Source organism: Oratosquilla oratoria, chromosome 31 (assembly GCF_046742065.1).
Source record: "Oratosquilla oratoria isolate Oo_2021 chromosome 31, ASM4674206v1, whole genome shotgun sequence".
NCBI classification, from domain to species: domain Eukaryota; kingdom Metazoa; phylum Arthropoda; class Malacostraca; order Stomatopoda; family Squillidae; genus Oratosquilla; species Oratosquilla oratoria.
Window position 1 is genome coordinate 45,013,460 of NC_134807.1, and position 25,647 is coordinate 45,039,106.

The 25,647-nt window shown below is 37.2% G+C and overlaps 1 protein-coding gene across 2 annotated transcripts in view; it reads left to right on the forward strand.

Moving 5' to 3' along the window:
* Positions 1-665: 665 nt before the first annotated feature.
* The window catches only part of LOC143041534 (exosome complex exonuclease RRP42-like), a 51,671-nt gene continuing 26,689 nt past the window's right edge, over positions 666-25,647 (forward strand). For both annotated transcript variants that reach the window (XM_076213522.1, XM_076213523.1), the window contains exons 1-4: positions 666-837; positions 1,043-1,239; positions 20,043-20,208; positions 21,606-21,800. In XM_076213522.1, coding sequence (XP_076069637.1) covers positions 781-837; positions 1,043-1,239; positions 20,043-20,208; positions 21,606-21,800 — 615 coding nt within the window. In that variant the 5' untranslated portion in view covers positions 666-780. The remainder of the gene's footprint in view (positions 838-1,042; positions 1,240-20,042; positions 20,209-21,605; positions 21,801-25,647) is intronic.

A 25,647-nucleotide genomic window follows, 5' to 3' on the forward strand; every position in this document is an offset into this window, starting at 1 on the left:
ATAAGAAATAGCATATGGTTGCATTATTTGACCTATTTTCTTTAAAATGTGTGATTTCCATGTAAAATCATCAAAGAGAAGTTACGTTTTTATCCTCTGTAAAATTACCAACTGGCAACCAACGCCGACCAAACCCAAACAGTGACGGCTTTTGCTCAAATGATAAAAACGTATTCTCTTTGATGATTTTACATGGAAGTTACACATTTTAAAGAAAATAGGTCAAATAATGGAACCATATGCTATTTTTTATATATAAATTATGCAATTGGGCAAAAACCGTCATTGTGTGGTTTTGGTCGACGTTGATCGGCGGTTGGTAATTTTGCAGAGGATAAAAACGTAACTTCTCTGATGATTTTACATGGAAATCACACATTTTAAAGAAAATAGGTCAAATAATGCAACCATATGCTAATTTTTATTTAAAATTATACATTTGAGCAAAAACCGTCATTGTTTGGGTTTGGTCGGCGTTGGTTGCCGGTTGGTAATTTTGCAGAGGATAAAAACGTAACTTCTCTTTGATGATTTTACATGGAAATCACACATTTTAAAGAAAATAGGTCAAATAATGCAACCATATGCTATTTTATATATATAAATTATGCATTTGAGCAAAACCGTCATTGTGTGGTTTTGGTCGGCTTTGGTCGACTTTGGTCGGCGTTTAGTGAGACCGTATGTAAACAATAGTAAAAACTAAGTATAAGCGCATGTTCCAGCGTCGTTGGATGATTTGTTCTGTATGCCATTCTAGAAAACTTGACAGGAATCACTATGACCGACATACTGTTAAGTGAGGCAGAGAAGAAATATTTGATTGATGGTGTCAAGGTATATCTTAATTATGTTACAGTTTATGATCCCATGTTTTGATACAGTTTTTCACTTTTGCAAAATAATAGATGTAAAATATTCTGTACAACCCACATTCATGGTATAGACTATAGATAGTATGAATTAAGTTTTGCTTCTCTTACCCAAGACTCTTTAAATCGGAGTGAATTAATCCATCTAATTAATATTGGTAATTTCACAGCTTGGTATGCGTGTTGATGGCCGTGAACGGCTTGATTACAGACGACTAGAACTGGAGACAGGTCTTGTATGCACTGCAAATGGGTCTGCTCGGATAAGATTGTCCAGCACAGATATTTTAGTGACTGTAAAAATGGAAATGGAACCACCAGATCCTGATAATCCATTTTGTGGGAAGCTTCAGTTTTTTGTGAACTGGTTTGTATCATCATATAAGTCTAAAAGAGCTTTTGCAAGTTTAGTTACTTCATTGAAGCATGTAGATAGATGTTTGGGTAAATTTTTAGTTGTGCACACTTAATGATATAGCAATAAAAAATTGATGATTAATTTTATAAATTATAATACATCAGTGTAATATGGGATTTTCTTAGCAGAAATGAATAACAAAAAATGACTAAAACGAATTTATGGTATTTTAATTGTGCACACCTATGCGATATAGCATTAGAAAATTAAAATATAAATTTTGTAAATTTAATACATGAATATAGTATGCAATTTTCTTTGTGGAAATAAAAACAAAAAACCTTGTTACAAGCAAATTTACTAATGAACGAAGCCGCTAGGATATGGTACAGACGCCATGCCAGTTTGGTCATTATCTAGGTATGGGCACAAAATTTTCATTTTTTTTAACTCTTAAATTATTGTTGCATATGAAAGGCAATTTTATTAGAAACAAAATGCTTTTTAAATTTTTGAAATAGCTAAAAAAAATATGTGAGATACGATTTTTTGAATTATTATTTTAGCCCGCATTTTTGGCTGGACTTCACCATAGCAAAATGTTAGAATTAAGGGTGGTCATTTGTAAAGATTTCGGTAAAGAAATACACGTTAACTCTAAACCACTGGTCCAATTTTATTAAAATTCGGAATACTTGGGTTCTAAGGATCAACAAATCACATGAGTATGTCAAAAACAATGCAAGACATCTCCATCATACCATATTTGCCTTTTCATGGCAACCATGAAGTTGTCAATTTTCAGATTATCATAAATAAAATCCAAACCCCTGGCCCAACTGACATGCAACTTGGCATTTCTAGGTTTTATGGGTCAATAAAACACCTGAGCATGTCAATAACATTGCAGGACCTTCTTCTGACACCATTCTTACAAATATCTATCACGTTGTCATGGCAACTGTTGTCAATTTAGAAATAATCAATAAAATCCAAACCGCTGGCCCAACTGACATGCAACTTGGCATGCACAGGTTTTATGGGTCCAAAAATATCCTGAGCATGTCAAAAACAATGCAGGACTTTCCTCTTACACCGTTCTTACTGACACCTATCACGTTGCCATGGCAACAATATGTCGAATAGGCATCTAAGCTTCAAGAAACTTAGATTGCACAACTGCGCTATTACCAACGATTTCAAAGTTGCTCATATCCGGTAGAATAGAGGCTAATAAACAACATTATTACATTCAATATTATATGATTAGTTTCTTGCCTTTACACTTTTACTCGGAAAACTAATTTGCCAAGGCTAATATAAAAAACTGCGTTGAAACCCGCAAGAATTAGTAAAGTTTTGAAGAACTGGGCATAAACTTGTTTAACAACAAGATAATTTTAATACCCTGCGGATGTGCTGAACGCTCCAAGCATTCAAACTAAGCCAAACAAAAATCAAAATCCAACGGGGCGCAAAAGATGGCGATATCGGCGCTGTGCATGGTTTCGCGTGTTACCATATGCCTACATGTGATGACCCTAAGTTCAAACATCAAGTGATCAACGATCTTAAGCTTCTCATTTCCGGGAGAAAATAAGTTGATAAACATGTTTATGTAAATTAAAATAATATTTAGTGATGCATTATCTTAATATTTTTACTCGGAAAACTATGTTGCCAAGTTTGATAACCAAATTTCCGTTTAAATCACTGAAAAATTGTTTCTATTTTAAGAATTGGGCATACATTTGCAAAACAACAAGGTAATTTGAATATCTTGCGCATGCGCTGAACGTAGCAAGCATTCAAACCAAGCTAAACAAAAGCTAGTTGGCCGCAATAAATGGAGATGTAAACAGTACATGGTCGACAGTGGCGCTGCGCGTGGATTCGCACGTACCTACATTATCAGATGACTGCTTTCACGTTGTGGACCGGGTACTCTCCAACTCCAGGTGATGTTAATAAGCGCTGTTACAAAGACTGTAGAGCTTCCTTGGACTTTATAAGAGAACATGGGGTTCTGCTGTTGTCTGTTAACTGCCCGAGGTACAGTAATCAGACCGTCAGTATCCGTGACAACAACGATGACCCAGATGATCTTTAGAATTTGAGGTACAGAATTACATTAGTTAGGTTATATATATTGGTCAGAATAGACTAATTTATCCTTTCATTTCTTCGACCGTGGCACCTATCAAAACAAACATGGTGTATCATTCAACTGCCATGACTTCATTCATTAGAAAATAGGTTTTAGCAACTTTTTTGTTATTGATTTCCACCAAGAAAATTACATATTATGTTGATCTATTATAATTTACAAAATTAATAATTAATTTTCTATTGTTATATTGTGTAGGTGTACACGACTAAAAATTTACCCAATTTATTAGTGAAGTCAAGGTGGTTGAATGATACGCCATGTTTGTTTTGAAAGATGCTGAGGTCAAGGAATTGAAAGGATGATAAATTCATCTTCTAATCTAACCTATATTTAGTAATTTAGTACCCCAAATTATAAAGATCATCTGGGTTGTCGTCATCACGGATGCTGATGGCCTGATTATCGTTATACCTCAGGCAATTATCAGATGAAAGTAGAACCCTGTGTTCTCTCATAAAGTCCAAGGAAGCCCTGTTGTCTGTTACAGCACTTATTAACGTCACCTGTAGTTGGAGAATACTCGGTCCACAACGTGAAATCTGTCATCTATATGACAGTGACTGGACTGGACAGACAACAGCTGTTAGTTAGTAGATATGCTTGTAGCAAGTTTTTTTTTTTTTTTTTTTCTGCCAAGAAAATCGCATATATTGTTCATGTATTTTAATTTACAAAATTAATATTTAATTTTCTAATGCTATATTGCATAGGTTTGCACAACTAAAATAATACCGATGTTTGTGTTTAAGCAGCATTGTCATTACTGATACCTGCCACTGATACAGCTATATCAGATATATATGTGTGTATATATATATATATATATATATATATATATATATATATATATATATATATATATATATATATATACATGTATGTAGAAAAAACCCACTGGGAAATAAGAAGCTTAGTCCGAACGTTTTTGTCTATTTAAGACATTATCAAGGAATACACAGCTACAGAGACATAGGTGGATATATATAAACATAAAGTAAAAGACCAGCTAGGAACATGGGAAGGACACATAAGATGCTTCATAATCAGGTAGAGACGTATGTTTCCTTTTGAGGACGTTTGGTCACATGACGTTACGTTACCCCGGCCTAGTAACACTTGGAGAATTTTTTACAATTTTATCAATAATAAAATCATCAAGTTTAAATAATCCTAAACTTAAATTAATATTATGGTCAAAGGTTTGCTTAATGTGATTGGATTCGATAACATTTCTTTCTAATAAAGATCTACAAGAAATTATTACATTAGAATTATCCCAGTCAATAGGATGGTTGTGGTCTCTTACATGGATAAAAAGGCCACTGGAACTTTGCCCACTCCTTACACTATATTTGTGTTGATTTATCCTAGTTTTTAAGTCTTTACCAGTTTGGCCGATATAAATTTTGTTATATTTAAGGCATGGAATAGAGTAAACACAACCCTCATTTACTTCAGGTGAATTTTTAATGAGCTTACTTTTTATAGTATTGTTATTTTTGAAAACCAAGTTGATGTTGAATTGTTTGAGAATATTAGGCAGACCAACTAATTTCTCACTGTTAGGAAGAACCAAACGGTTCTTTTTGTCAAATACTTTTCTTTCGTGTGAGGTGTTATGGAAAGTTTTGTAAGCCATTTTATGAGAAGTGTCTACTAAGTGTTTTGGATATTTTAATTCAGAAGCTATGCTATATATCTTCCTCAGCTCATCATCCAAAAATTCCGGGCTACATATCCTGTAAGCTCTAAGAAACATAGAACTAAAGACAGAAAGTTTTGTCTTCTGATGATGAGCCGAGTAAAAGTGGACATATGATGCAACATGAGTTGGTATTCTATAAACGTCATATTTAAATTGTCTACCATTTCGATGAATTAAAATATCCAAAAATGGTAATTTATTCTCTATTTCTATTTCAAAAGTGAATTTGATTGAAGGGACCATACCATTTAGTTTTTCAAGGAATAAATTTAAGTTACGCTTAACTGGCCAAAGACACAAGATATCATCAACATATCTTTTCCACACAACTTGTTGGGGAAGAATCCTAGGTAGTAGTTTCATCTCAAAGATTTCCATGTACAGGTTACTAAGTACTGGGGACAGAGGGTTTCCCATTGCCATACCAAATTTTTGTACATAGAATTCACCATTAAAAACAAATTTACAATTTACAATACACAACTTAATGAGTTCAATTATGGTTTTAGCTGGAAGTGGCAAGTCATGTTTTGATAATAATTCTTCTTCAAGATATACCAATAAGTCAATTACGGGAACACGGGTGAAGAGCGAAGTTATATCAAAACTAACTAGTTTAAAATCATAACAAATTTCTAGATTATTCAAATAATTAATAAAATCAACATTATTTGAGACGTGGGAAGAAGATATTGTACCTACTAAAGGACTCAAAATAGTAACGAGCCATTTGGAAAATTGTAAGTGACGGATCCTGTGGAACTGATGATAGGTCTAACTGGATAACCAGGTTTATGGGTTTTAATCAATCCGTACATGTGAGGCAAGGAAGGGGACAAAGAAGAAAAATGTTTTATCAGTTTAGTCTTGTGCGATTTGATGAGTGAAGAACAAAACGATGAGACGACAGGAGAAAGTCCGGGTAAGTAGTTGTAGAAATCCAGGAAATGGCACGTGGTATCCATATTTTGCAGTAATTCACAAGGCACACGTGAAAATAATATGCAGAAAAATATGGATACCACGTGCCATTTCCTGGATTTCTACATGCCAACCCTAATTTTGTTATAAATTTATCTGATAAACCTTTAAATAGTGCAACAACATGTGCTTTAGGATATGGTCTTAGTTTTGCAACAACTCAACACGAAGTTGACTATGTTTGCGTGGCCAAAGGGTTTTGCAATTTAGAAAAATTTGGTGATGTCTACTCAAAATATCAACATCAGCAAGGGTTTTGTATATGCTTCTTTATCAGCACATGGTATTCCAAATTGTCCAAAAAGGTTTTTTAAGTCTTACCGTGAGTTAAAAAGAGATGAACAGTTACACATCACTAGAGCTGATAAAAGCAATTGCATTGTCATTCTTAACAAATTAGATAACATTGAAAAAATGGGAACATTATTGGGAGATTGTGAAACATATACAAAACTTACTAAAAACCCGCTTGAATCTGTAAATAGTGAGTTTAATCGTAATGTTAAAAAGATTCTGAAAGGGCATGAAGATCTGATAAAATATTTTTCTTCTTTGTCCCCTTCCTTGCCTCACATGTACGGATTGATTAAAACCCATAAACCTGGTTATCCAGTTAGACCTATCATCAGTTCCACAGGATCTGTCACTTACAATTTATCCAAATGGCTTGTTACTATTTTGAGTCCTTTAGTGGGTACAATATCTTCTTCCCACGTCTCAAATAATGTTGATTTTATTAATTATTTGAATAATCTAGAAATTTGTTATGATTTTAAACTAGTTAGTTTTGATATAACTTCGCTCTTCACCCGTGTTCCCGTAATTGATTTATTGGTATATCTTGAAGAAGAATTATTATCAAAACATGACTTGCCACTTCCAGCTAAAACCATAATTGAACTCATTAAGTTGTGTATTGTAAATTGTAAATTTGTTTTTAATGGTGAATTCTATGTACAAAAATTTGGTATGGCAATGGGAAACCCTCTGTCCCCAGTACTTAGTAACCTGTACATGGAAATCTTTGAGATGAAACTACTACCTAGGATTCTTCCCCAACAAGTTGTGTGGAAAAGATATGTTGATATTTTGTGTCTTTGGCCAGTTAAGCGTAACTTAAATTTATTCCTTGAAAAACTAAATGGTATGGTCCCTTCAATCAAATTCACTTTTGAAATAGAAATAGAGAATAAATTACCATTTTTGGATATTTTAATTCATCGAAATGGTAGACAATTTAAATATGACATAGAATACCAACTCATGTTGCATCATATGTCCACTTTTACTCGGCTCATCATCAGAAGACAAAACTTTCTGTCTTTAGTTCTATGTTTCTTAGAGCTTATAGGATATGTAGCCCGGAATTTTTGGATAATGAGCTGAGGAAGATATATAGCATAGCTTCTGAATTAAAATATCCAAAACACTTCTCATAAAATGGCTTACAAAACTTTCCATAACACCTCACACGAAAGAAAAGTATTTGACAAAAAGAACCGTTTGGTTCTTCCTTACAGTGAGAAATTAGTTGGTCTGCCTAATATTCTCAAACAATTCAACATCAACTTGGTTTTCAAAAATAACAATACTATAAAGAGTAAGCTCATTAAAAATTCACCTGAAGTAAATGAGGGTTGTGTTTACTCTATTCCATGCCTTAAATGTAACAAAATTTATATCGGCCAAACTGGTAAAGACTTAAAAACTAGGATAAATCAACACAAATATAATGTAAGGAGTGGGCAAAGTTCCAGTGGCCTTTTTATCCATGTAAGAGACCACAACCATCCTGTTGACTGGGATAATTCTAATGTAATAATTTCTTGTAGATCTTTATTAGAAAGAAACATTATCGAATCCAGTCACATTAAGCAAACCTTTGACCATAATATTAATTTAAGTTTAGGATTATTTAAACTTGATGATTTTATTATTGATAAAATTGTAAAAAATTCTCCAAGTGTTACTAGGCCGGGGTGACGTAACGTCATGTGACCAAACGTCCTCATAAGGAAACATACGTCTCTACCTGATTATAAAGCATCTTGTGTGTCCTTCCCATGTTCCTAGCTGGTCTTTTACTTTATGTTTATATATATCCACCTATGTCTCTGTAACTGTGTATTCCTTGATAATGTCTTAAATAGACGAAAACGTTTGGAATAAGCTTCTTATTTCCCAGTGTTTTTTCTGCATATTATTTTCACGTGTGCCTTGTGAATTACTGCAATACATACATAATATATATATATATATATATATATGTATACAAACACACACACACACACACTTCAACGAATGGACGGCTTAGAAGACGTTCTGAAGAAAAGTGAAGACTGTGGATCCCAACGCAAAGAGAAGTGCCTAGTGTTTTTGCAGGGTGGGGGGGAAATTGCTCGTGGAGTAGTGGGAACGTAGGGAAAGAGGAAAAGGGGAGGGATTACTGAGGGAAATGGAAGGAAATGAGGAGGGAGTAGACTTTGACCAGCCAGACAAGCGGAAGGTAAACAAAAGACTTAGCGAGGATCAAATGTCTAATAAAAATGTAAAGATTAGAAGTATAGAGAGGAGCAATACAGAAGAAAGTGACGAGAATATGTTCCAGGGATTTAAAGAGGGTGGGGGGGACACAACCCCCCCCCCCCCGACTGATAAGACTAGAGGAGAGAGTTGATAAGGTGATCGAGGACTTGGAGCGTAAGTTAGGTAACGTAGACTCCATTTTTCAAAGAATTGAAAGGTTGGAACAACTAGAGAAGGCTAACAGAAACTTAACTGAAGAAATAGAGGACCTAAAAAGACAGTTAGGAAATGTAAAGGAGGAGAATGAGAAATTGAAGAAGAATAGTAATGAAAACAGAGAGAAACTAGCTACAGAAGCTAAAAATTGGAGAATAACTCAAGAAGGGAATAAGGTTTCATTCACTGACATAGTCAAACAGCAATTGAAAGAACATAATGAAGACTCAGTTATTAAAGTGATGAGACAGAAGGAGAATATAGTAAGAGAATTAGCTGACAAAAAGAAATGTATAATTATATTAGGAATGGAAGAGAAACATAACCCAGATAGAACTGCAAGAATCAAGGAGGAAAATGAAAGAGTAAGCAGTTTATTAAAATTAGTCCAGGAAGATGAACCAGAAATTATAAAGGAAATTGAGGAAAAATTCAGACTCGGAAAATATAGTACAGATAAGACCAGACCAATTAAGATTAAATTCAGGTCACAAACAACAGCAGAGAAAATTCTATCCAAGACAGGGAAACTAGCAACAAATGATCAATATAAAAAGGTATGGATAAAAAGAGAAATGAATAAGGAGGAAAGAGAGGCAGAAAAGCAGAAAAGAATTGAAGCTAAGGCAAAAAACGAGGAAAGAACGGAGTCAGAGAAAGAGAGATTCTATTGGAGAGTAGTGAACATGAAAATAAAGCAGTTCGACATACTAAAGAAAAACATAAGGGAAACAGAGAATACAATGGAAGTGGCAGAAAACTAAGAGTGTCTTACACAAATATAGATGGATTGATAACAGGATTGAATGAACTGAATGATTATTTGAAAGAAAAAGAACCGGACATAATGGGAATTGTAGAAACAAAATTAAAAGGCCCACTACCACCCAACAGTGTAGGACATGATACATACAATTATTGGATTAGAAACAGAGAGAAAAAACAAGGGGGTGGAGTTATGTTCCTGACTAAGAAGGATATAAACGTGAAAGGTGTCATATATGGAAAGAATACAGTAGAGATGATTATGATAGAAGTGGAAGACCGAGATAAGAAGAGCAGAAAATTTGTGATCAATTATGTGCCTCCGAAAACAGCCTCATGGGAGGAGAGTGAACATAAAAGTATGTTAGAGGACACAAAGATAGCATTAACTAAAATAATGGAAGACGGAGGAAGAATAGTTATGATGGGCGACTTTAATTGCAAAGAAATCTGCTGGGAAGAAATGACAGTAAAGAGTGGTGATGACTCATGGGGAAATGCTCTACTTGAGATGATTACTGACCATTCAATGACACAATGGATACAAGAGAACACTAGGTATAGAAATGAAGAAGAACCATCGAGGCTAGACTTAATAATTACATCTGAACCTAGAATAGTGGACAAGATTGAATATAAAACACCAATAGGTAAAAGTGACCACATATTGATTGAACTGGAACTTAATGAAGAAAAATATATGAAAAGAAATGAACAATATAGAAAAGGAAGAATGATGTATGAAAAAACAAACTTTGATAAAATAAGAGAATTCTTCCAACAAGAAAACTGGGAAGAAATATACAAAGAAGAAACAACAGTGGAAGAGAAATGGAATATTTTGACAAAAATTTACAAAAAAGGAGTGGAAAAGTATGTCCCAAGACAAAAACAAGAAAAAGAATATGTAAAATGCTGGTACAACAAAAGTTGTAGGGAGTTAAAGGACAAAAGAGACAAAGCCTGGAACAGATGGAAAAAAGACAGAAGACCTGAAAAATGGAAAATATATACTGGTTATAGAAATGAATATGTACAAAAGTGCAGAGAGGAAAAAAGAAAATATGAAAAAGATGTTATAGAAAAGTGTAAAGATCAACCAAAACTATTCTACAGATTTGTAAACAATAAACTGAAAAACAAACAAGACTTAGAGAAATTAAGACAAGGAGGAGTTGAATACACTGAGGAAATGGAAATGGCAGAAATTATGAACAAACATTTTAAATCAGTGTTTACAAGGGAAAATATACAACCTGAAGAGATTGAGTGGAAGGAAAAAGTCCCCCCTATGGAAGAAATAGAAGTAACAAAGAATGAAATATTGACACACTTGGGTAATTTTGATGTCAGAAAATCGCATGGGCCAGATGAAATAGCAAACTGGATTCTGAAAGAATGCAGGAATGAACTGGCAGACAAAATACATAGCATAATAAGCAGTTCCTTAAAAGAAGGAAAAGTTCCAGAAGATTGGAAAAAAGCAAATATAGTACCTATATATAAAGGAGGAAATAAAGAAGAACCTACCAACTATAGACCAGTCTCTCTAACAAGTACAATAGCAAAAATATGTGAAAGAATTATCAAAAGTAGATGGGTAAAATACTTGGAAAAAAACAACGTACTAAATCCAAGACAATTTGGATTCAGACAAGGACGATCATGCGTCACCAATTTAATATGTTTCTATTCAAGGCTAATAGATATAATACAAGAAAGAGATGGATGGGCTGATTGTGCATTTCTAGACCTAAAAAAAGCTTTTGACAAAGTACCACATAAGAAGTTGCTTAAGAAATTAGAATATGAAGGAGGAATACAAGGTAAATTGCTAAATTGGATGGAAGACTTTTTGCAAGAAAGAAAAATGAGAGTAGTGATAAGAGATCAGCACTCAAAATGGAATGAAGTAATAAGCGGTGTCCCGCAGGGAACAGTTCTGGCCCCAATAATGTTTGCTATATATATTAATGATATGGATGAAGGAATTGAAAGCTATATGAGCTTCTTTGCAGATGATGCAAAATTACTGAAAAGAGTGAAAACTGAAGAAGATTGTGAATCACTACAGAGAGATCTAAATAAAGTACAAGAATGGAGTAGGAAGTGGGAGATGGAGTTCAATACAAAAAAGTGTAGTATAATGGAATTTGGAAAAAGCAAAAACAGAATAACAGGATCATATAATTTGGGAAAAGAAGGAATAAAAAAAGTAGAAAATGAGAAGGACCTGGGAGTCATTGTTATGAATAATATGTCACCTGAGAAACATATAAATAAGATTTTTGGAGAAACTTATAATTTAATAAGAACAATCAAAGTGGCATTTACATACCTGGATGAAGAAATGGTGAGGAAAATCCTAATCACCCTGATAAGACCAAGATTGGAATATGCAGCAACGATATGGTCACCAAGTACAAAAAAATGTATAAAAAAACTTGAAAGAATACAAAGAGCAATTACAAAACTGGCACCAACACTCTCAAAACTATCATATGAAGAGAGACTACAAAAACTTAAACTACAGACACTAGAGCAAAGAAGAGAGAGAGGAGATTTGATAGCTATTTACAGAATCATGAAAGGCATAGAAATTACTGATAGAGAGAATCTGATAAAATGGGATGACAGAAATACAAGAGGACACGGAAAGAAAATAAAAAAAGACAGCTATAGAAGAGATTTGAAAAAGAACAGCTTTCCTCACAGAGCAATAGACAGTTGGAACAAGTTAGATGAGAAAGTGGTGTGTGCAAAAACAATACATGAATTTAAAAATAGTTGAGATAAAATGAGATATGAAGACGGGACCCCACGAGCATAGCTCCCCTGTAAAATACAACTAGGTAAATACACACACACACACACACACATTACCAAAGGCTTTTTCCCCCTTACACAGGGGTAGCCAAAAAGAAAAAGGCATAGAAATCACTCCCACCCATTTCATTTCCCATATATTCCACTCCCCTCCACCCTCCTCTCTCCCTCCTATCTTGGCACCTCCTGGATGACGGGTCATCCATGTATCCTGTCCACTGCCCTGGGTCAGTGAGAAGAGTGTAGAAGAAAGGGAGGCCTTTTGGATAGATTTAAATTAGTGCATAGAGGGTTTAGGGAGAAGTGTAAATGTAATAGTACTGGGAGACCTTAATGCTAGGGTAGGAAAGGATCCAATTGATGGAGTGGTTGGGAAATGTGGAGTTCCAGGAAAAAATTGTAGTGGAGAGTTGATGGTGGAAATGTGTCTAGAGAGTTGATGATAGCAAATACAGTGTTTCGGAAGAAAGTCAAGCATAAGTACACATGGGAGAGGGTGGTGGAGGGAAGGGTGGTAGATAGAGCTTTAATGGACTATGTAGTGGTAAATAGGATTATGATAGGAAGAGTTAAGGATGTACATGTGCTAAGGGGAGAGGGTGGGGGAATATCAGATCATTTTCTGGTGGAAGGGAAGTTGAGAGTGGAGGACAGATGGAGAAAGAGGAAAGGGACAAAAGGTAGGGAGGTGCTTAGAGTGAACTCTTTAAATGAAGAGGAAAAGGAGGAGTACAAGAAGAAGCTGAAGGAGGAGTGGGAGGGAGTGAAGGATAGAGTAGAGGTAGGTGTGGAGGAGGAATGGGGATGGTTCAAGGAGGGAGTCACAAAGTGTGCAAAGATGGTGTGTGGAACAAGAAGGACAGGAGGAAATAGAAGGAAGGGTAGTGAATGGTGGGATGAGGAAATGAAGAAGGTTGTAGAAGAGAAGAAGCGAGCTTACACAGATTGGTTACAAAATAGGACGAGGGAGTCATATGAGACGTACAAAGAAAAGAAAAGTTAAGTAAAGAAAAAGGTAAAGGAGGCAAAGAGGAGAGCAGATGTAAAATGGGGTAAGAGTATGACAGAAAATTTTGAAAGTAATAAAAAGATGTTTTGGAAAGAAATTAAGAGAGGAAGAGGAGGCGAATCAAGTAGAGAAGAAAAGGTAAAAGGTGCAGATGGAGAGATGATAATGGAAGAGAAGGCAGTAAGGGGAAGATGGGCAGAATATTTTAGGGAGTTGCTAAATGTGAAGGAGGATAGGGAGGGAAAGATAGCTGCAGTGGGAAATGCTAAGAAAATGAGAGTGATGAGTGAGGATGTGCTGTGACTTGCGACACTGCTTCTGACCCAGGGCAGTGGACAAGGTGCAGGGATGACCCGTCATTCAGGAGGTGCTAAGATAAGAGGGAGGGTGGAGGGGTGTGGAGTGTATTCAGGGATGGAATGGGTGGGAATGATTTTATGCCTATTTCTTTTTGGCTACCCCCCTTGTAAGGGGGAAAAAGCCTTGGTATATGTATGTATGATGTATGTTTGTATGTAATTCTAGTTGATAATTCCTTGCCTGTTTGTCCAATGTAATACTTTTCACAATCTCTGCAAGGGATTTTGTATATGCAGCCATCAGAATCAGCGGGAGAATTCTTAATTATTAATTTCTTAAAAGTACTAGGGTTATTAAACGCTACTTTTACATTCCATTATTATTTCTTGTAATTCATTTGTCAATAGAAACATAATAGAAAGTAGTATTATATAAAATTCTGAAGGTTCTACTCTTAATATCAGTAATGGCATATATAAATTCGATAAATTCATCATTAACAAGATTTGTAATCAGGTTGTATGTGACCAAAATTGATTTGGTGAATTGTGCTGTTCTCTAGATTTCTTTTTCATTGATGACTTTGTGTACCAAGACTTATTCTTATTTTCATATGTGACTTTTTGTGCTTTACCAGTTCCTTTCCTAGTGTAATATTTCGTGTCATCTTGTACTATGCCAGTTCCTTTCCTAGTGTTTAATCTTGTGACATCTCGTACTATGTCTGTTCCTTTCCTCGTGTATAATCTTGTTACTTTTAAACCTCTTTGTAATACAACTTTTTCTGTATTCCTCTGAAGATGTGAATTACACGAAAGCGCTTGGGAATTACTGTTTTCTTCCGATTTCCTTAGTGGTTACCAGCAAAATATATATATATATATATATATTTTTTCACTCACATCTGATATCAAATATTTGTACCTTTTTCACTAGACTTCCCTAGATTGCATACATCTGGTACATCCTCCACAGTATTTCACTCTCAAGCCTATCATATACTTTCTCCAAGTCTATGAATGCTTAAGAAACATCCTTACATACATGATGATGATGATTTGGCTTAATGTCACAAACTCTCCCCTATCGGGAGGCTATGACAGTGCCCCTTACAGTGGACTTTGTAGCATGGAATTTAATTAACCATGCCTTTAGTTGCACTTGCCCTGAGCAGGGTTTGAATCATCATCTCAACCTAAGCTGCAAGTAACAACGCCCTAACCTGCTCGGCCAGTGAGTATATACCAAAGGCTTTTTCCCCCTTACAAGGGAGGTAGCCAAAGGCATAAATCCACTCCCATTTCATCCCCACATACTCATCTCATTCATCACCCCTCCCTCCCTCTTTTCTTAGCTACTCCTGGATGACAGGTCATCCTTGCATCTCACCCACTTCCCTGAGTCAGACACAATGGAGCAAGACACAGTAAGGCCACTTCATTTAATTGGTAGACCCCCCTCCCAGCCCTTCATGCTGAAAAAGAGAGGACAGGGAGACCTTTTGGGCTGCTTCCTAATATCATTCACACATACTCCCACCCACTCCCTTCCACTCCCTTCCATGCATCACAAAAAGGAGAATGTAAGGAGATTTAATCGAGGTTTTTAAAATGTTCAAAGGCTTTGACAACATCAATGTCGAAAATTATTTCTTTTTAGACCAATCAAATACAAGAAAACGTCACAATTTTAAAGTAATTGGTAAAAGATTTTCTTCGAATGAAAGTAAGCATTTCTTCTTTAACTGGGTTGTTAATGTGTGGAATTCATTACCTTGCACTGTCATTAAAAGTACCACAATAACAACATTTAAAAATCATCTAGATAAATACTTAGACTCTAATCTGCAAATAAAATATTATCCCTTGTAATAAAAGATTTGACAGCCTGGCAACTAATTGTAATTGGATAGGATAGTGGTAGCAGTAGTGTTAGTTCATCTTCTATCACCTAGTTACCCAGTTTTCTTAACTGTAGCTTAGTATAGTAAACACAAACAGCCTTGTTAGGGCCAGCACGCCTGCTGTTGTTTGTTTTTCCTTGTTCTTTTGTGCCCATTTTACCTCATCCTTGGTTGATTCTTCATGTTCACCATATGCACCTCTGCCTTCCACACCTCTTATACTAATCTTTCTTCACAAATTCTTTCCATGTGTCCAAACCATCCTAATACTCTTTCATCAATCCTAGCTCCCAGCTCCCTTTCCACCCCTGCCCTCCTCACCTCCTCATTTGTTACACTATCCAGCCTAGTAACCCCTACCATACTTCTCAGGCATTTCATCTCAAACACATGGTCATGGAATTGCAAATTGGATACTGAAAGAATGCGTTGAAGAATTAACAGATAAAATACACACTATAATCAAATGCTCGCTCAAAGAAGGAAAGGTACCACAAGACTGGAAAAATGCAAACATTGTACCAATTTATAAAGGAGGAAACAAGGAAAATCCAACTAACTACAGACTGGTCTCCCTAACAAGCACAGTAGCTAAAATATGTGAAAAAGTGATCAAAAGTAGATGGATTAAACACCTGGAAGTAAAATCTATTCAAAACCCAAACCAATTTGGATTTAGACAAGATCATGTACAACAAACCTGATCTGCTTCTACTCGAGACTAATAGATATAATACAAGTGATGGATGGATGGGCAGACTGTGCCTATCTAGACCTACAAAAGGCATTTGACAAAGTACCACACAAGAAATTAATAAGAAAATTAGAATCAGTAGGTGGCATCACAGGTAAATTATTAGAATGGATGGAAGACTTCCTGACTGGGAGAAAAATGAGGGTAGTAATTAGAGACAAATACTCAAAATGGGAAGAAATGATAAGTGGTGTTCCACAAGGGTCAGTGCTGGCTCCAATCATGTTTGCCATATACATAAATGACATGGATGAAGGAGCTGAATGTTATATGAATTCTTCACAGAGGACGCAAAAATATTGAAGAAAGTAAGAACAGAAGAGGACTGATTCATTACAATCAGACCTGGACAGAATCTGGAAATGGACTCAAAAATGGGAAGTGAACTTCAATATCAAGAAGTGTAGCATAATGGAGGTTAGAAAAAGTAAAAACAGAATTTCAAAAATTTATAAAATTGGTGAAGAAATAAAAAGGTGCACTCGGAAAGGGAGCTTGGAGTAATAATCAACAAAGACATGATACCGGATAAACATATACCGTATTTTTCAGACCATAAGGCGCGGGAAAAATCCTTAAAATTGGGTGATGAGCCTTATCGTGCAGTGCGCCTTATGTGTGGCTTCAGTGCAAAAAAATGCCTCGGATAGTGACGTACTATTTTGACACGTTTCGTAGCTAGCCTGCCGACGGTGACAGTGCATGATAGGCCTAGCAAAAGTTACAACCAAGTTATAACCAAGATGCATGTATCTTGACAAGAAAATTGTGAAAACTTCGACAGTTTTCGGGTCCATGCCACAGCATTCATTCACGCTATCATGGCTATGACTTGATAGCGTCCACAACATAGACAGCCATTTTGCATTGGTATAGTCTCGCTCCACTCAGACTGTAGTCATTTGGGTATTTTTTTAGTTTCGATCATGGGCGCAATATAGCAATATAAAATTAATTACAGGTATTAATTTTGTAAATTAAAATGTATTAATGTAATGTGCAATTTTGTGGGTGGAAATGAAAATAAAAAATACCTTGCTACAAGCAAATATGCTAATGAACAAAGTCGGTAGCATAGGATCGGGACGCCAACGTCTCTCACGACGACGACAACGAGGATGAGCCGGATGACATTTAATTTGCAGGTACAGGTAAACGTCGACTTACGATGGCATTAGGTTTCGATAGAGCCATCGTAAGACGATTTCATCGTAAGTCGATCCCCAATTTGTGTATCACTCTGTTCCGTGGTCACTGTACCTAGCTTACTTGTATATTAACCACCAGAGATACTGAATATAGCCTATTAAACATGTACAGTAGTTTATTTAATTGTTTTTATCCTTTTTACCATATTCAAACACTATATGTATTTTCAGTACGGAACTTAAATCTCGCGAGCAGCAGCCAATGCCAGCCGTACGACGTGACGTAATAATACTCGCATCATAAAATATAGTCACCGCTTATATCGATCGTTCTCTCTTTCACCCGCGAATTTTGAAAACCACAGAGAATGGGATTCAGGCCACCTTTGAGAGAATGTAAAAACACAGGGGCGACTACAATAAATATAATCAAGACGCCGATATGGCAGCGTCGCGAATCCACTTGCTCCTCATGACGCCTACGTGTGCGGCACCGTATGGAAGGGGTTAAATTATCATGTCGTCGTCGTCGCCGTCGTCATCGTAAAGTCGAACAATCGTAAGTTGCGGCCATCGTAAGTCGACGTTTACCTGTAATGATTTATTAAACACAGGTTAGGTTATGTTAGACAAATTTATCACCCTTTCATATCTTCGACGTCGGCATCTATCATAACAAACATGGCGTACCATTCGTCAGACACGACTTTGTTACTTGCAAAATCTGTTTCAGCACTTTTTTTTTTTTCCCGCTCACAAAATTGCATATTACGTTGATACATTATAATTTACAAAATTTATGATTAATTTTTTATTGCTATATTGCGCCCATGGTCGAAACTAAAAATTTACCTTCATTTGTAATCTTGTGTTTTTAAGTGAATAGAGAATTCCGGGAATAAAACTGCTAATGTTGGTTTTATTCCCCACAATTCCCGTAACATGTTTGTTGTTTTTTAGGAGTGTTGGCAGGGCAGACCATCCATGGAGGTGGTCTGATTTCACTGACCAAAATAAAAATATGTATCATTTATTTTTGTAATTTTGCTAAATCCCAACCGATTTTTCTCATTCAACAACAAAAATGTTGTTCTGAATGTATTCACATATGCATGATTATCCGATGACAAGACCAGGTGCGCCTTATGTAAGGACGGGGAATAGCAAATTACGGGTGTGCCTTATGGTCCAAAAAATACGGTAAACAAAATAGTCAGAGAAACCTTTAACCTATTAAGGTCAATGGAAGTGGCATTTGATTACTTGGATGAAGAAATGATTAAGAAATATTAGTTACATTGATTAGACCAAAACTGGAATACGCAGTGACACTATGGACACCCAGAACTAAAAATATAAGGAAACTAGAAAGAATACAGAGAGCAATGACAAAGTTGGCACCAGCTCTTTCCAAATTAACATACAAACAAAGATAATCAAAATTGGAACTACCAACACTGGAGCAGAGAAGAGAAAGGGGTGATCTACTGACTATATTTAGAATCATGAAAGGAATGGAAATCCTTGATAGGAATGATTTACTAAAAAATGACAATGGAAAAACAAGAGGTCATGAAAAGAAACTAAAAAAGGATAACTATAGAAGAGATCGGAAAAAGAATAGCTTCCCACACAGAGTGCTGGATATCTGGAATAACTTAGATAAACAGTGTATGCAAATACTATACAAGATTTTAAGAAATAACTTGATGCTGAAAGATACAAAGACGGGTCACCACGAGCATAGCTCCCCTCCTGTATAATACTACTAGGTAAATACATTTAAACTCTTCATCTCTTATGTTCCATGTTTCTGCCCCATACAGTGCTGTTGGCACAATCACCCCTTCATACAATCTCCACTTAGCATCCATTCCTAAGTGTCTATTTCTCATTACACTTTTTGATGCCCCAAGGTATTTACTTGCCTCTCTCGGTCTGCATTCTACCTCCACCTCCACTTCCACTCCTCCCTTTCCCACCACATTAGCCTCCAAATACCTAAAACTATCCACTTCCTCCAGTCTCTCTCCCTTAGTACTCGCTTCCAATTTGCTGCCAATTTGCTCCCCTTGTATATCTCATCACCTTATTTTTACCCACATTTATCTTCAACTTCATTCTTTCGCACACCTTCCCAAACTCTGTCACTAACTTCCTCAATCCCTCCTCTGATCCTGCCACAAGCACAGTGTCATCAGCAAACAACAACTAGCTTATCTCTCATTTTTCTCCATTTTCTTTAATCATCTCCAATCCCTGGCCCATTACTCTTGCATTTACCTCTTGCACCACCCCATCTATGTATACATTGAACATCCTTACCTTTCACTAAATACTTCAGACATGCCTGTCTTGCCACAGATGCTTCATCTCTCTACTGTCTTTCTGTTCTAAACTACTGTTCTTCTTAAGTCATCCTCTTTGTTCCCCTCCTAATCTGTAGGCCATGAATGTGTATGATATGTAATATAGAGGGTATTAAGGAAGTACATAATTGGTGTTACAGTTCAGCCAATGCAGCCCCAGAATTTGAAGGACGAGGTGGAGAAGATCTGGCCACAACTTTGAGTGGAATGCTAGAACGCCTCTACTCTTCCCCTTTCACCATTGATAAAACAAAACTTTGTGTGGTTCCAGGCAAATATGTCCGGGTCCTCTACATTGATATTGAGGTGAGGCTTTCAGTAGTGTTTATTTGTATACTGCAAATATATGTAAATATAAATGTAAATGTAAATATGTATAAGCCATATGTAAATGTAAATATGTATAAGCCATTTTAGGACTGAGTTATTCAGTGCTGAAATACTAGGGAAACACTAAGCTGGATTAATATCTTCATGTAAGAGCATTGCATTTGGGAATGGATGCAAAGAGGAGGTAATATGAAAGGGTGATTATGCCAATAGCACTGTATGGGGCAGAGACATGGAATTTAAGAGAGGCAGAGAGAAAAAGTTTAAATATGTTTGAGATGAAAAGGTTGAATATAATGAAAAAACAAGGATGTGAGGAGGAGAATGGAGATTGAAAAAGAGATGGGATATAGGGTTGATGAAAGAGTATTGGGATGGTTTGGACACATGGAAAGAATGAGTAAAGAAAGATTGATAAAAAAGGTTTGGAAAGTACTGGTGGAAAGAGTGAACATGGGGGGACAACCGAGGATGAGATGGATGGATAGGGTGAAAGGAGCATTGAGCAAAAGGGGTATGTCTGTTGAGCAAGGAAGGGAGAGGGCAGGAGATAGAGGTGAGTGGAGAATGGCTGTGTTTAGAGGATACTGTGATGTAAGGAATGGAGGGGGTGAGGGATGGGGTAGTTGGGGAGTGGTTGTGAGTGAAGGATTTTGAAACACCCCAAAGGGATGTTTTCCTACCTTCTTTGTATTTATTTATTTATTTTGTTTTATTTATTTATTTATTTTTCTAAGTGAAGTGGCCTTGCTGTGGATGTGCTGTCTTGCTGCAATGTTTTTGACCCAGAGCAGTGGATGGGATACAAGGATGACCTGTCATCCACGAGGAGTTTAGATGAGAAGGAGGAAAAGGTGGTGGATGGGAGTGGAATGGGTGAGAATGAAATGGGTGGGAGTGGGTATATGCCTTTTGACTTTGGCTACTTCCCTGGTAAGGGGGAAACCTTTGGTATATAGATAGAAGAGCATTGCATTCACCACCCATCAATTTAGTGTCAAAAATTGGCTAGCACTTCTTAGCAGGAAATGGGTGTGGGATGGTTGAAGGATAGGTGTGCCTTGGCTAGGCCATCTCTCTCATAGGGAAAAACTACCTTCTGGCATGTGCATATACTTTTGTAATCTTTAAATCTTTTACCACTTAACTTCACTCTTCTGATGATCCTGTAGTGGGTGGGATAAGAATGCCAACAATGTGTTTCCATTATTTTGAAAGATAACCAGATGGGCAGAGCAAGGGGATGTATTTTTCTCCCACCAGGAATTATGGAATAATTGACATAGCTATCTCCACAACAAGGAAGAAAATGCCATTGGTACATACTAAAATGCAAGGATTTGAGATAGTGAATATTCTTTACTTTGTTATAGATTTTGGAGTGTGGTGGAAATTTGTTTGATGCTGCAAGCCTTGGAGTTAAAGCTGCCCTCTACTCAACAAGAATGCCTCAGATTTATGTCACGGGAGAGGATGGAGGTCATCTGGAGTTTGTAGTCTCAGATAATCCTCATGATGTGGACAGAATCAACATATCAAATGCTCCCATACTAATAACTCATTTAAGGGTAAGTAAATTTTTAATTTTGTGGTATCAAAGAATGCCTATATTTATTTTTCATTAGTAAAAGAGGTGTGGAAAGCAGAGGCGAAAGAAGTGAACATGAGGAGGTGACCTAGGAGATGGATGGATGGGGTAAAAGGGGCATTGGGAAAGAGGGGAATGTTTGTTGAGGAAGGACGGGAGGGGACAAAAGATTGGGGTGAATGGAGAAGGGTTGTGTATGGATGATACTGTGAGGGGGAGTGGGTGGGGGGTGAGGGAGTATGTATGAGAAATAAATTGACACAGCCCAAAGGGATTTCTCCCCATCTTCTCCTTTTCTACATGAGGGGACGGAGAGAGGGGGTTGCCAAATTATGAAACTGCCTTGCTGTGTCTTGTGACACTGCTTCTGACCCAGGGCATTGGAGAAGATGTAGGGATGACCTGTCATCCAGGAGGTGCCAAGATAAGAGGGAGGGAAGAAGTAGAGGGGAGTGGAATATGTAGGGGATGGAAGTGGTTTCTATGCCTTTGTTTTTTGGCTACCTCTTGTGTAAGGGGGAAGAAAGCCTTTGGTATATGTATGTATATATTTTAATTTTTTAAAGCACTAAGAGTAATGGATGGGATGAACTGGCCATATTTCTTGAGAAGAAACATTGTGCAGTTTTTAGATGGTTTAAGCAGAAAGAGAAGGTTGCATGAAAGAATGATTGCACCCATGGCACTGTAGCAAGAAAGTTGGAATTTAAGGGAGGTTGGGTTAGGAAGAAAGTTCAAAAGATGAGTTAATGGAGTGAGATTGTGAATGGATGAAGAAGTGACATGGCCCAAAGTGAATGAGGAGAAAGGTTCTTCAAATAATAAAGTAGTGAGGGTAAACTAGCTCTGACTGTTGGGCACCGCTGTGTAGGCATGGTGTTTTGTTGTATTGCTTTTGATCTAAGCAGTGTTGTGGGAGGACAGAAATGACCCTCCATGGTGCTAAGATGGGAGGGTCAATTGAAAGTGTTTTGATGAGTGTTGTGTGAGTGTATGTCTCGACTTAGCCACTACTTTTATAAAGCAGAAAAAGCCTCTTTACTATGTATGTAATTACCTAGTTGTAGTATATAGAATAAGAGCAATGCTGGGTTTCATTGCTTGTGTTACCATTGGGTAAATCTGACCTTAAATTTTCCCATCTTATTTGACTGCTGTTCCTTCATCCAAACCATTCCACTAATCAGTAATCATGCAGGAAAATATATTTTTTAATGTTCTTCATGTATATCTCTCCCAGTGGCCTCTGGTTTTTCTTTGTTCATTCACTACATCCTCTTTGTCAATGTATACACATATTTGATAGCTCTTAACATCACTATCAAATTGCCTCTCATCTCCTCTAATATTGACAGTTCTATAATGCTGGATCTCACTTTATGTAATTTTTCAGCTAGATTTGGAGCCATTTTAGTTGCAGCTTTGAGGAATTTCTTAATTTTGTTCTTACATCATTAATCTACCCTATATGCCAGCTCCTTTTCACCCCCCCCTGCTCTCCTCATTACCCTGTTTATTACACTATCCATCCCTATAACACCCATACTTCTCAAATGTTTCATCTCATACATACATATACCAAAGGCTTTTTTCCCCTTACAAGGGAGGTAGCCAAAAAACAAAGACATAAAATCCACTCCCACCCATTCCATCCCCACATACTCCACTCCCATCCTCTTATCTTGGCTCCTCTTGGATGATGGGGCATCCCTGCATCTTGCTTACTGCCCTGGGTCAGAAGCAGTGTTGCAAAATACAGCACATTACAGCAAGACCACTTCATTAAATCAGCACACACATACACACCCAGGGGTGTGTGTGGGGGGGGGGTCCCCTTATGCAGAAATTGAGATAGGGAGAAATCCCTATGGGCTGCATCAATTTATTTTTCATACTCCCTCACCCCCCATCCCCCACCCACTCCCCCCATGCAGCACAGCATCATCCATACACAACCATTCTCCATTCACCCCTACCTTCTCTCTTCTCCCATCCCTCCTCAACAAACATTCCTCTCTTTCCCAATGCCCCTTTCACCCCATCCATCCAACTCATCCTTAACCACTTCCATATGGTGACGCCTATGTAGGTGGCATGAGGAGCAAGTGGGTACTCGATGATGCCGACGTCGGCATCTTGATTATATATATTGTAGTCGTACCTACGTAATTTCCATTCTCTCTAAACTGGCTTCATCAATTTTCTATGGTTACCAAAATACACGGGTGAAAGAGAACGAACAATTGAGCACTGACTTTATTTTTTATAATGCAATTATTATGACGCAACATCGCACGTCGGGCAGCTAATGCTGCCAGACGTGCGATGTGCCCCGGAGTGAAGAGGTTAATCGCCCCCTCATGTTCACTCCTTCCACCTCTGCCTTCCACACCTCTTTTACTAATCTTTCTTCATTCATTCTTTCCATGTGTCCAAACCATCCCAATAGTTTTTCATCAACCCTATATCCCATCTCTTTTTCAATCTCCACTCTCCTCCTCACATCCTTGTTTTTTCATTATATTCAACCTTGTAACCCCTATCATACTTCTCAGACATTTAATCTCAAACATATTTAACCACTTCAGTACGGGACTTAAATCTCGCGGGCAGCAGCCAATGCCAGCCGTATGACGTGTCGTAATAATACTCGCATCATAAAATATAGTCACTGCTTATATCGATCGTTCTCTCTTTCACCCGCGAATTTTGAAAACCACAGAGAATGGGATTCAGGGCGCATTTGGGAGAATGTAAAAACACGGGCGACTACAATAAATATAATCAAGACGCCGATATGGTAGCGTCGCGAATCCACTTGCTCCTCATGACGCCTACGTGTGCGGCACCGTATGGAAGGGGTTAAACTTTTTCTCTCTGCCTCTCTTAAATTCCATGTCTCTGCCCCATACAGTGCTATTGGCATAATCACCCTTTCATATTGCCTCTTCTTTGCATTCATTCCCAAATGCAATGCTCTTAAATGAAGATATTAATCCAGCTTAGTGTTTCCCTAGTATTTCAGCACTGAATAACTCCCTTTCCAGCCCCCGTTCTCCTACTCATCTTGTTTCTCACTCTATCCAACCCTGTCATACTTCTGAGGCACCTCATCTCAAACACATTCAAACTCCGCTCCTCCTCTCTTATGTTCCTTGTTTGTGCCTCATACATTACTGTCAGCACAATCACTCCTTCATACAATCTCCTCTTAGCATCCATTCCCAAATGTCTATTTCTCATTACACTTTTTAATCCTATAAGTAGCAATGGTAACAACACAATATCAGGTATGAATGCCTGGGGTATTGGCTGCATGTTGTTATGGCAAAGTAGCATGCAATTGATACTTTAGGGTCTATATGGGGCACCCCTACGGACCAGAGCCACACATCATTTTGTCTGTGATTCAGGAGGACTCTGCTCACAGAGAAATGATTAAACTTTCATTATACTGCTACTGTCCCTCCGTTATGCTGTCCCCCAACCTCTTGTTGCTGTCCTGTACCATTTCTCTGAATTTCCTTTCCTTGTTTCTCCTACCCTGTGGTGGGGGGAAAAGAATGCTGCCACTAGGTACAGTGAGCCCTCTCATTAACGGATGTTAATTAGCTGTGTTTTTGTGTTTTGGAGTGGTTTTTGGGTGGCATAGTGATTGCACGCACTAAACAACAGCACCAAAACACCGCAAACACAGCTAATTAATGTCCGTTAATGAGAGGTCTCACTGTATTCCCACTTGGATCGTAAGAGGCAAGAAAAACGGGACGGAGATTGGGACCAGACATCCTTCTCCCTGTAGCCCCACAGGGGACATTCCTAAAAAA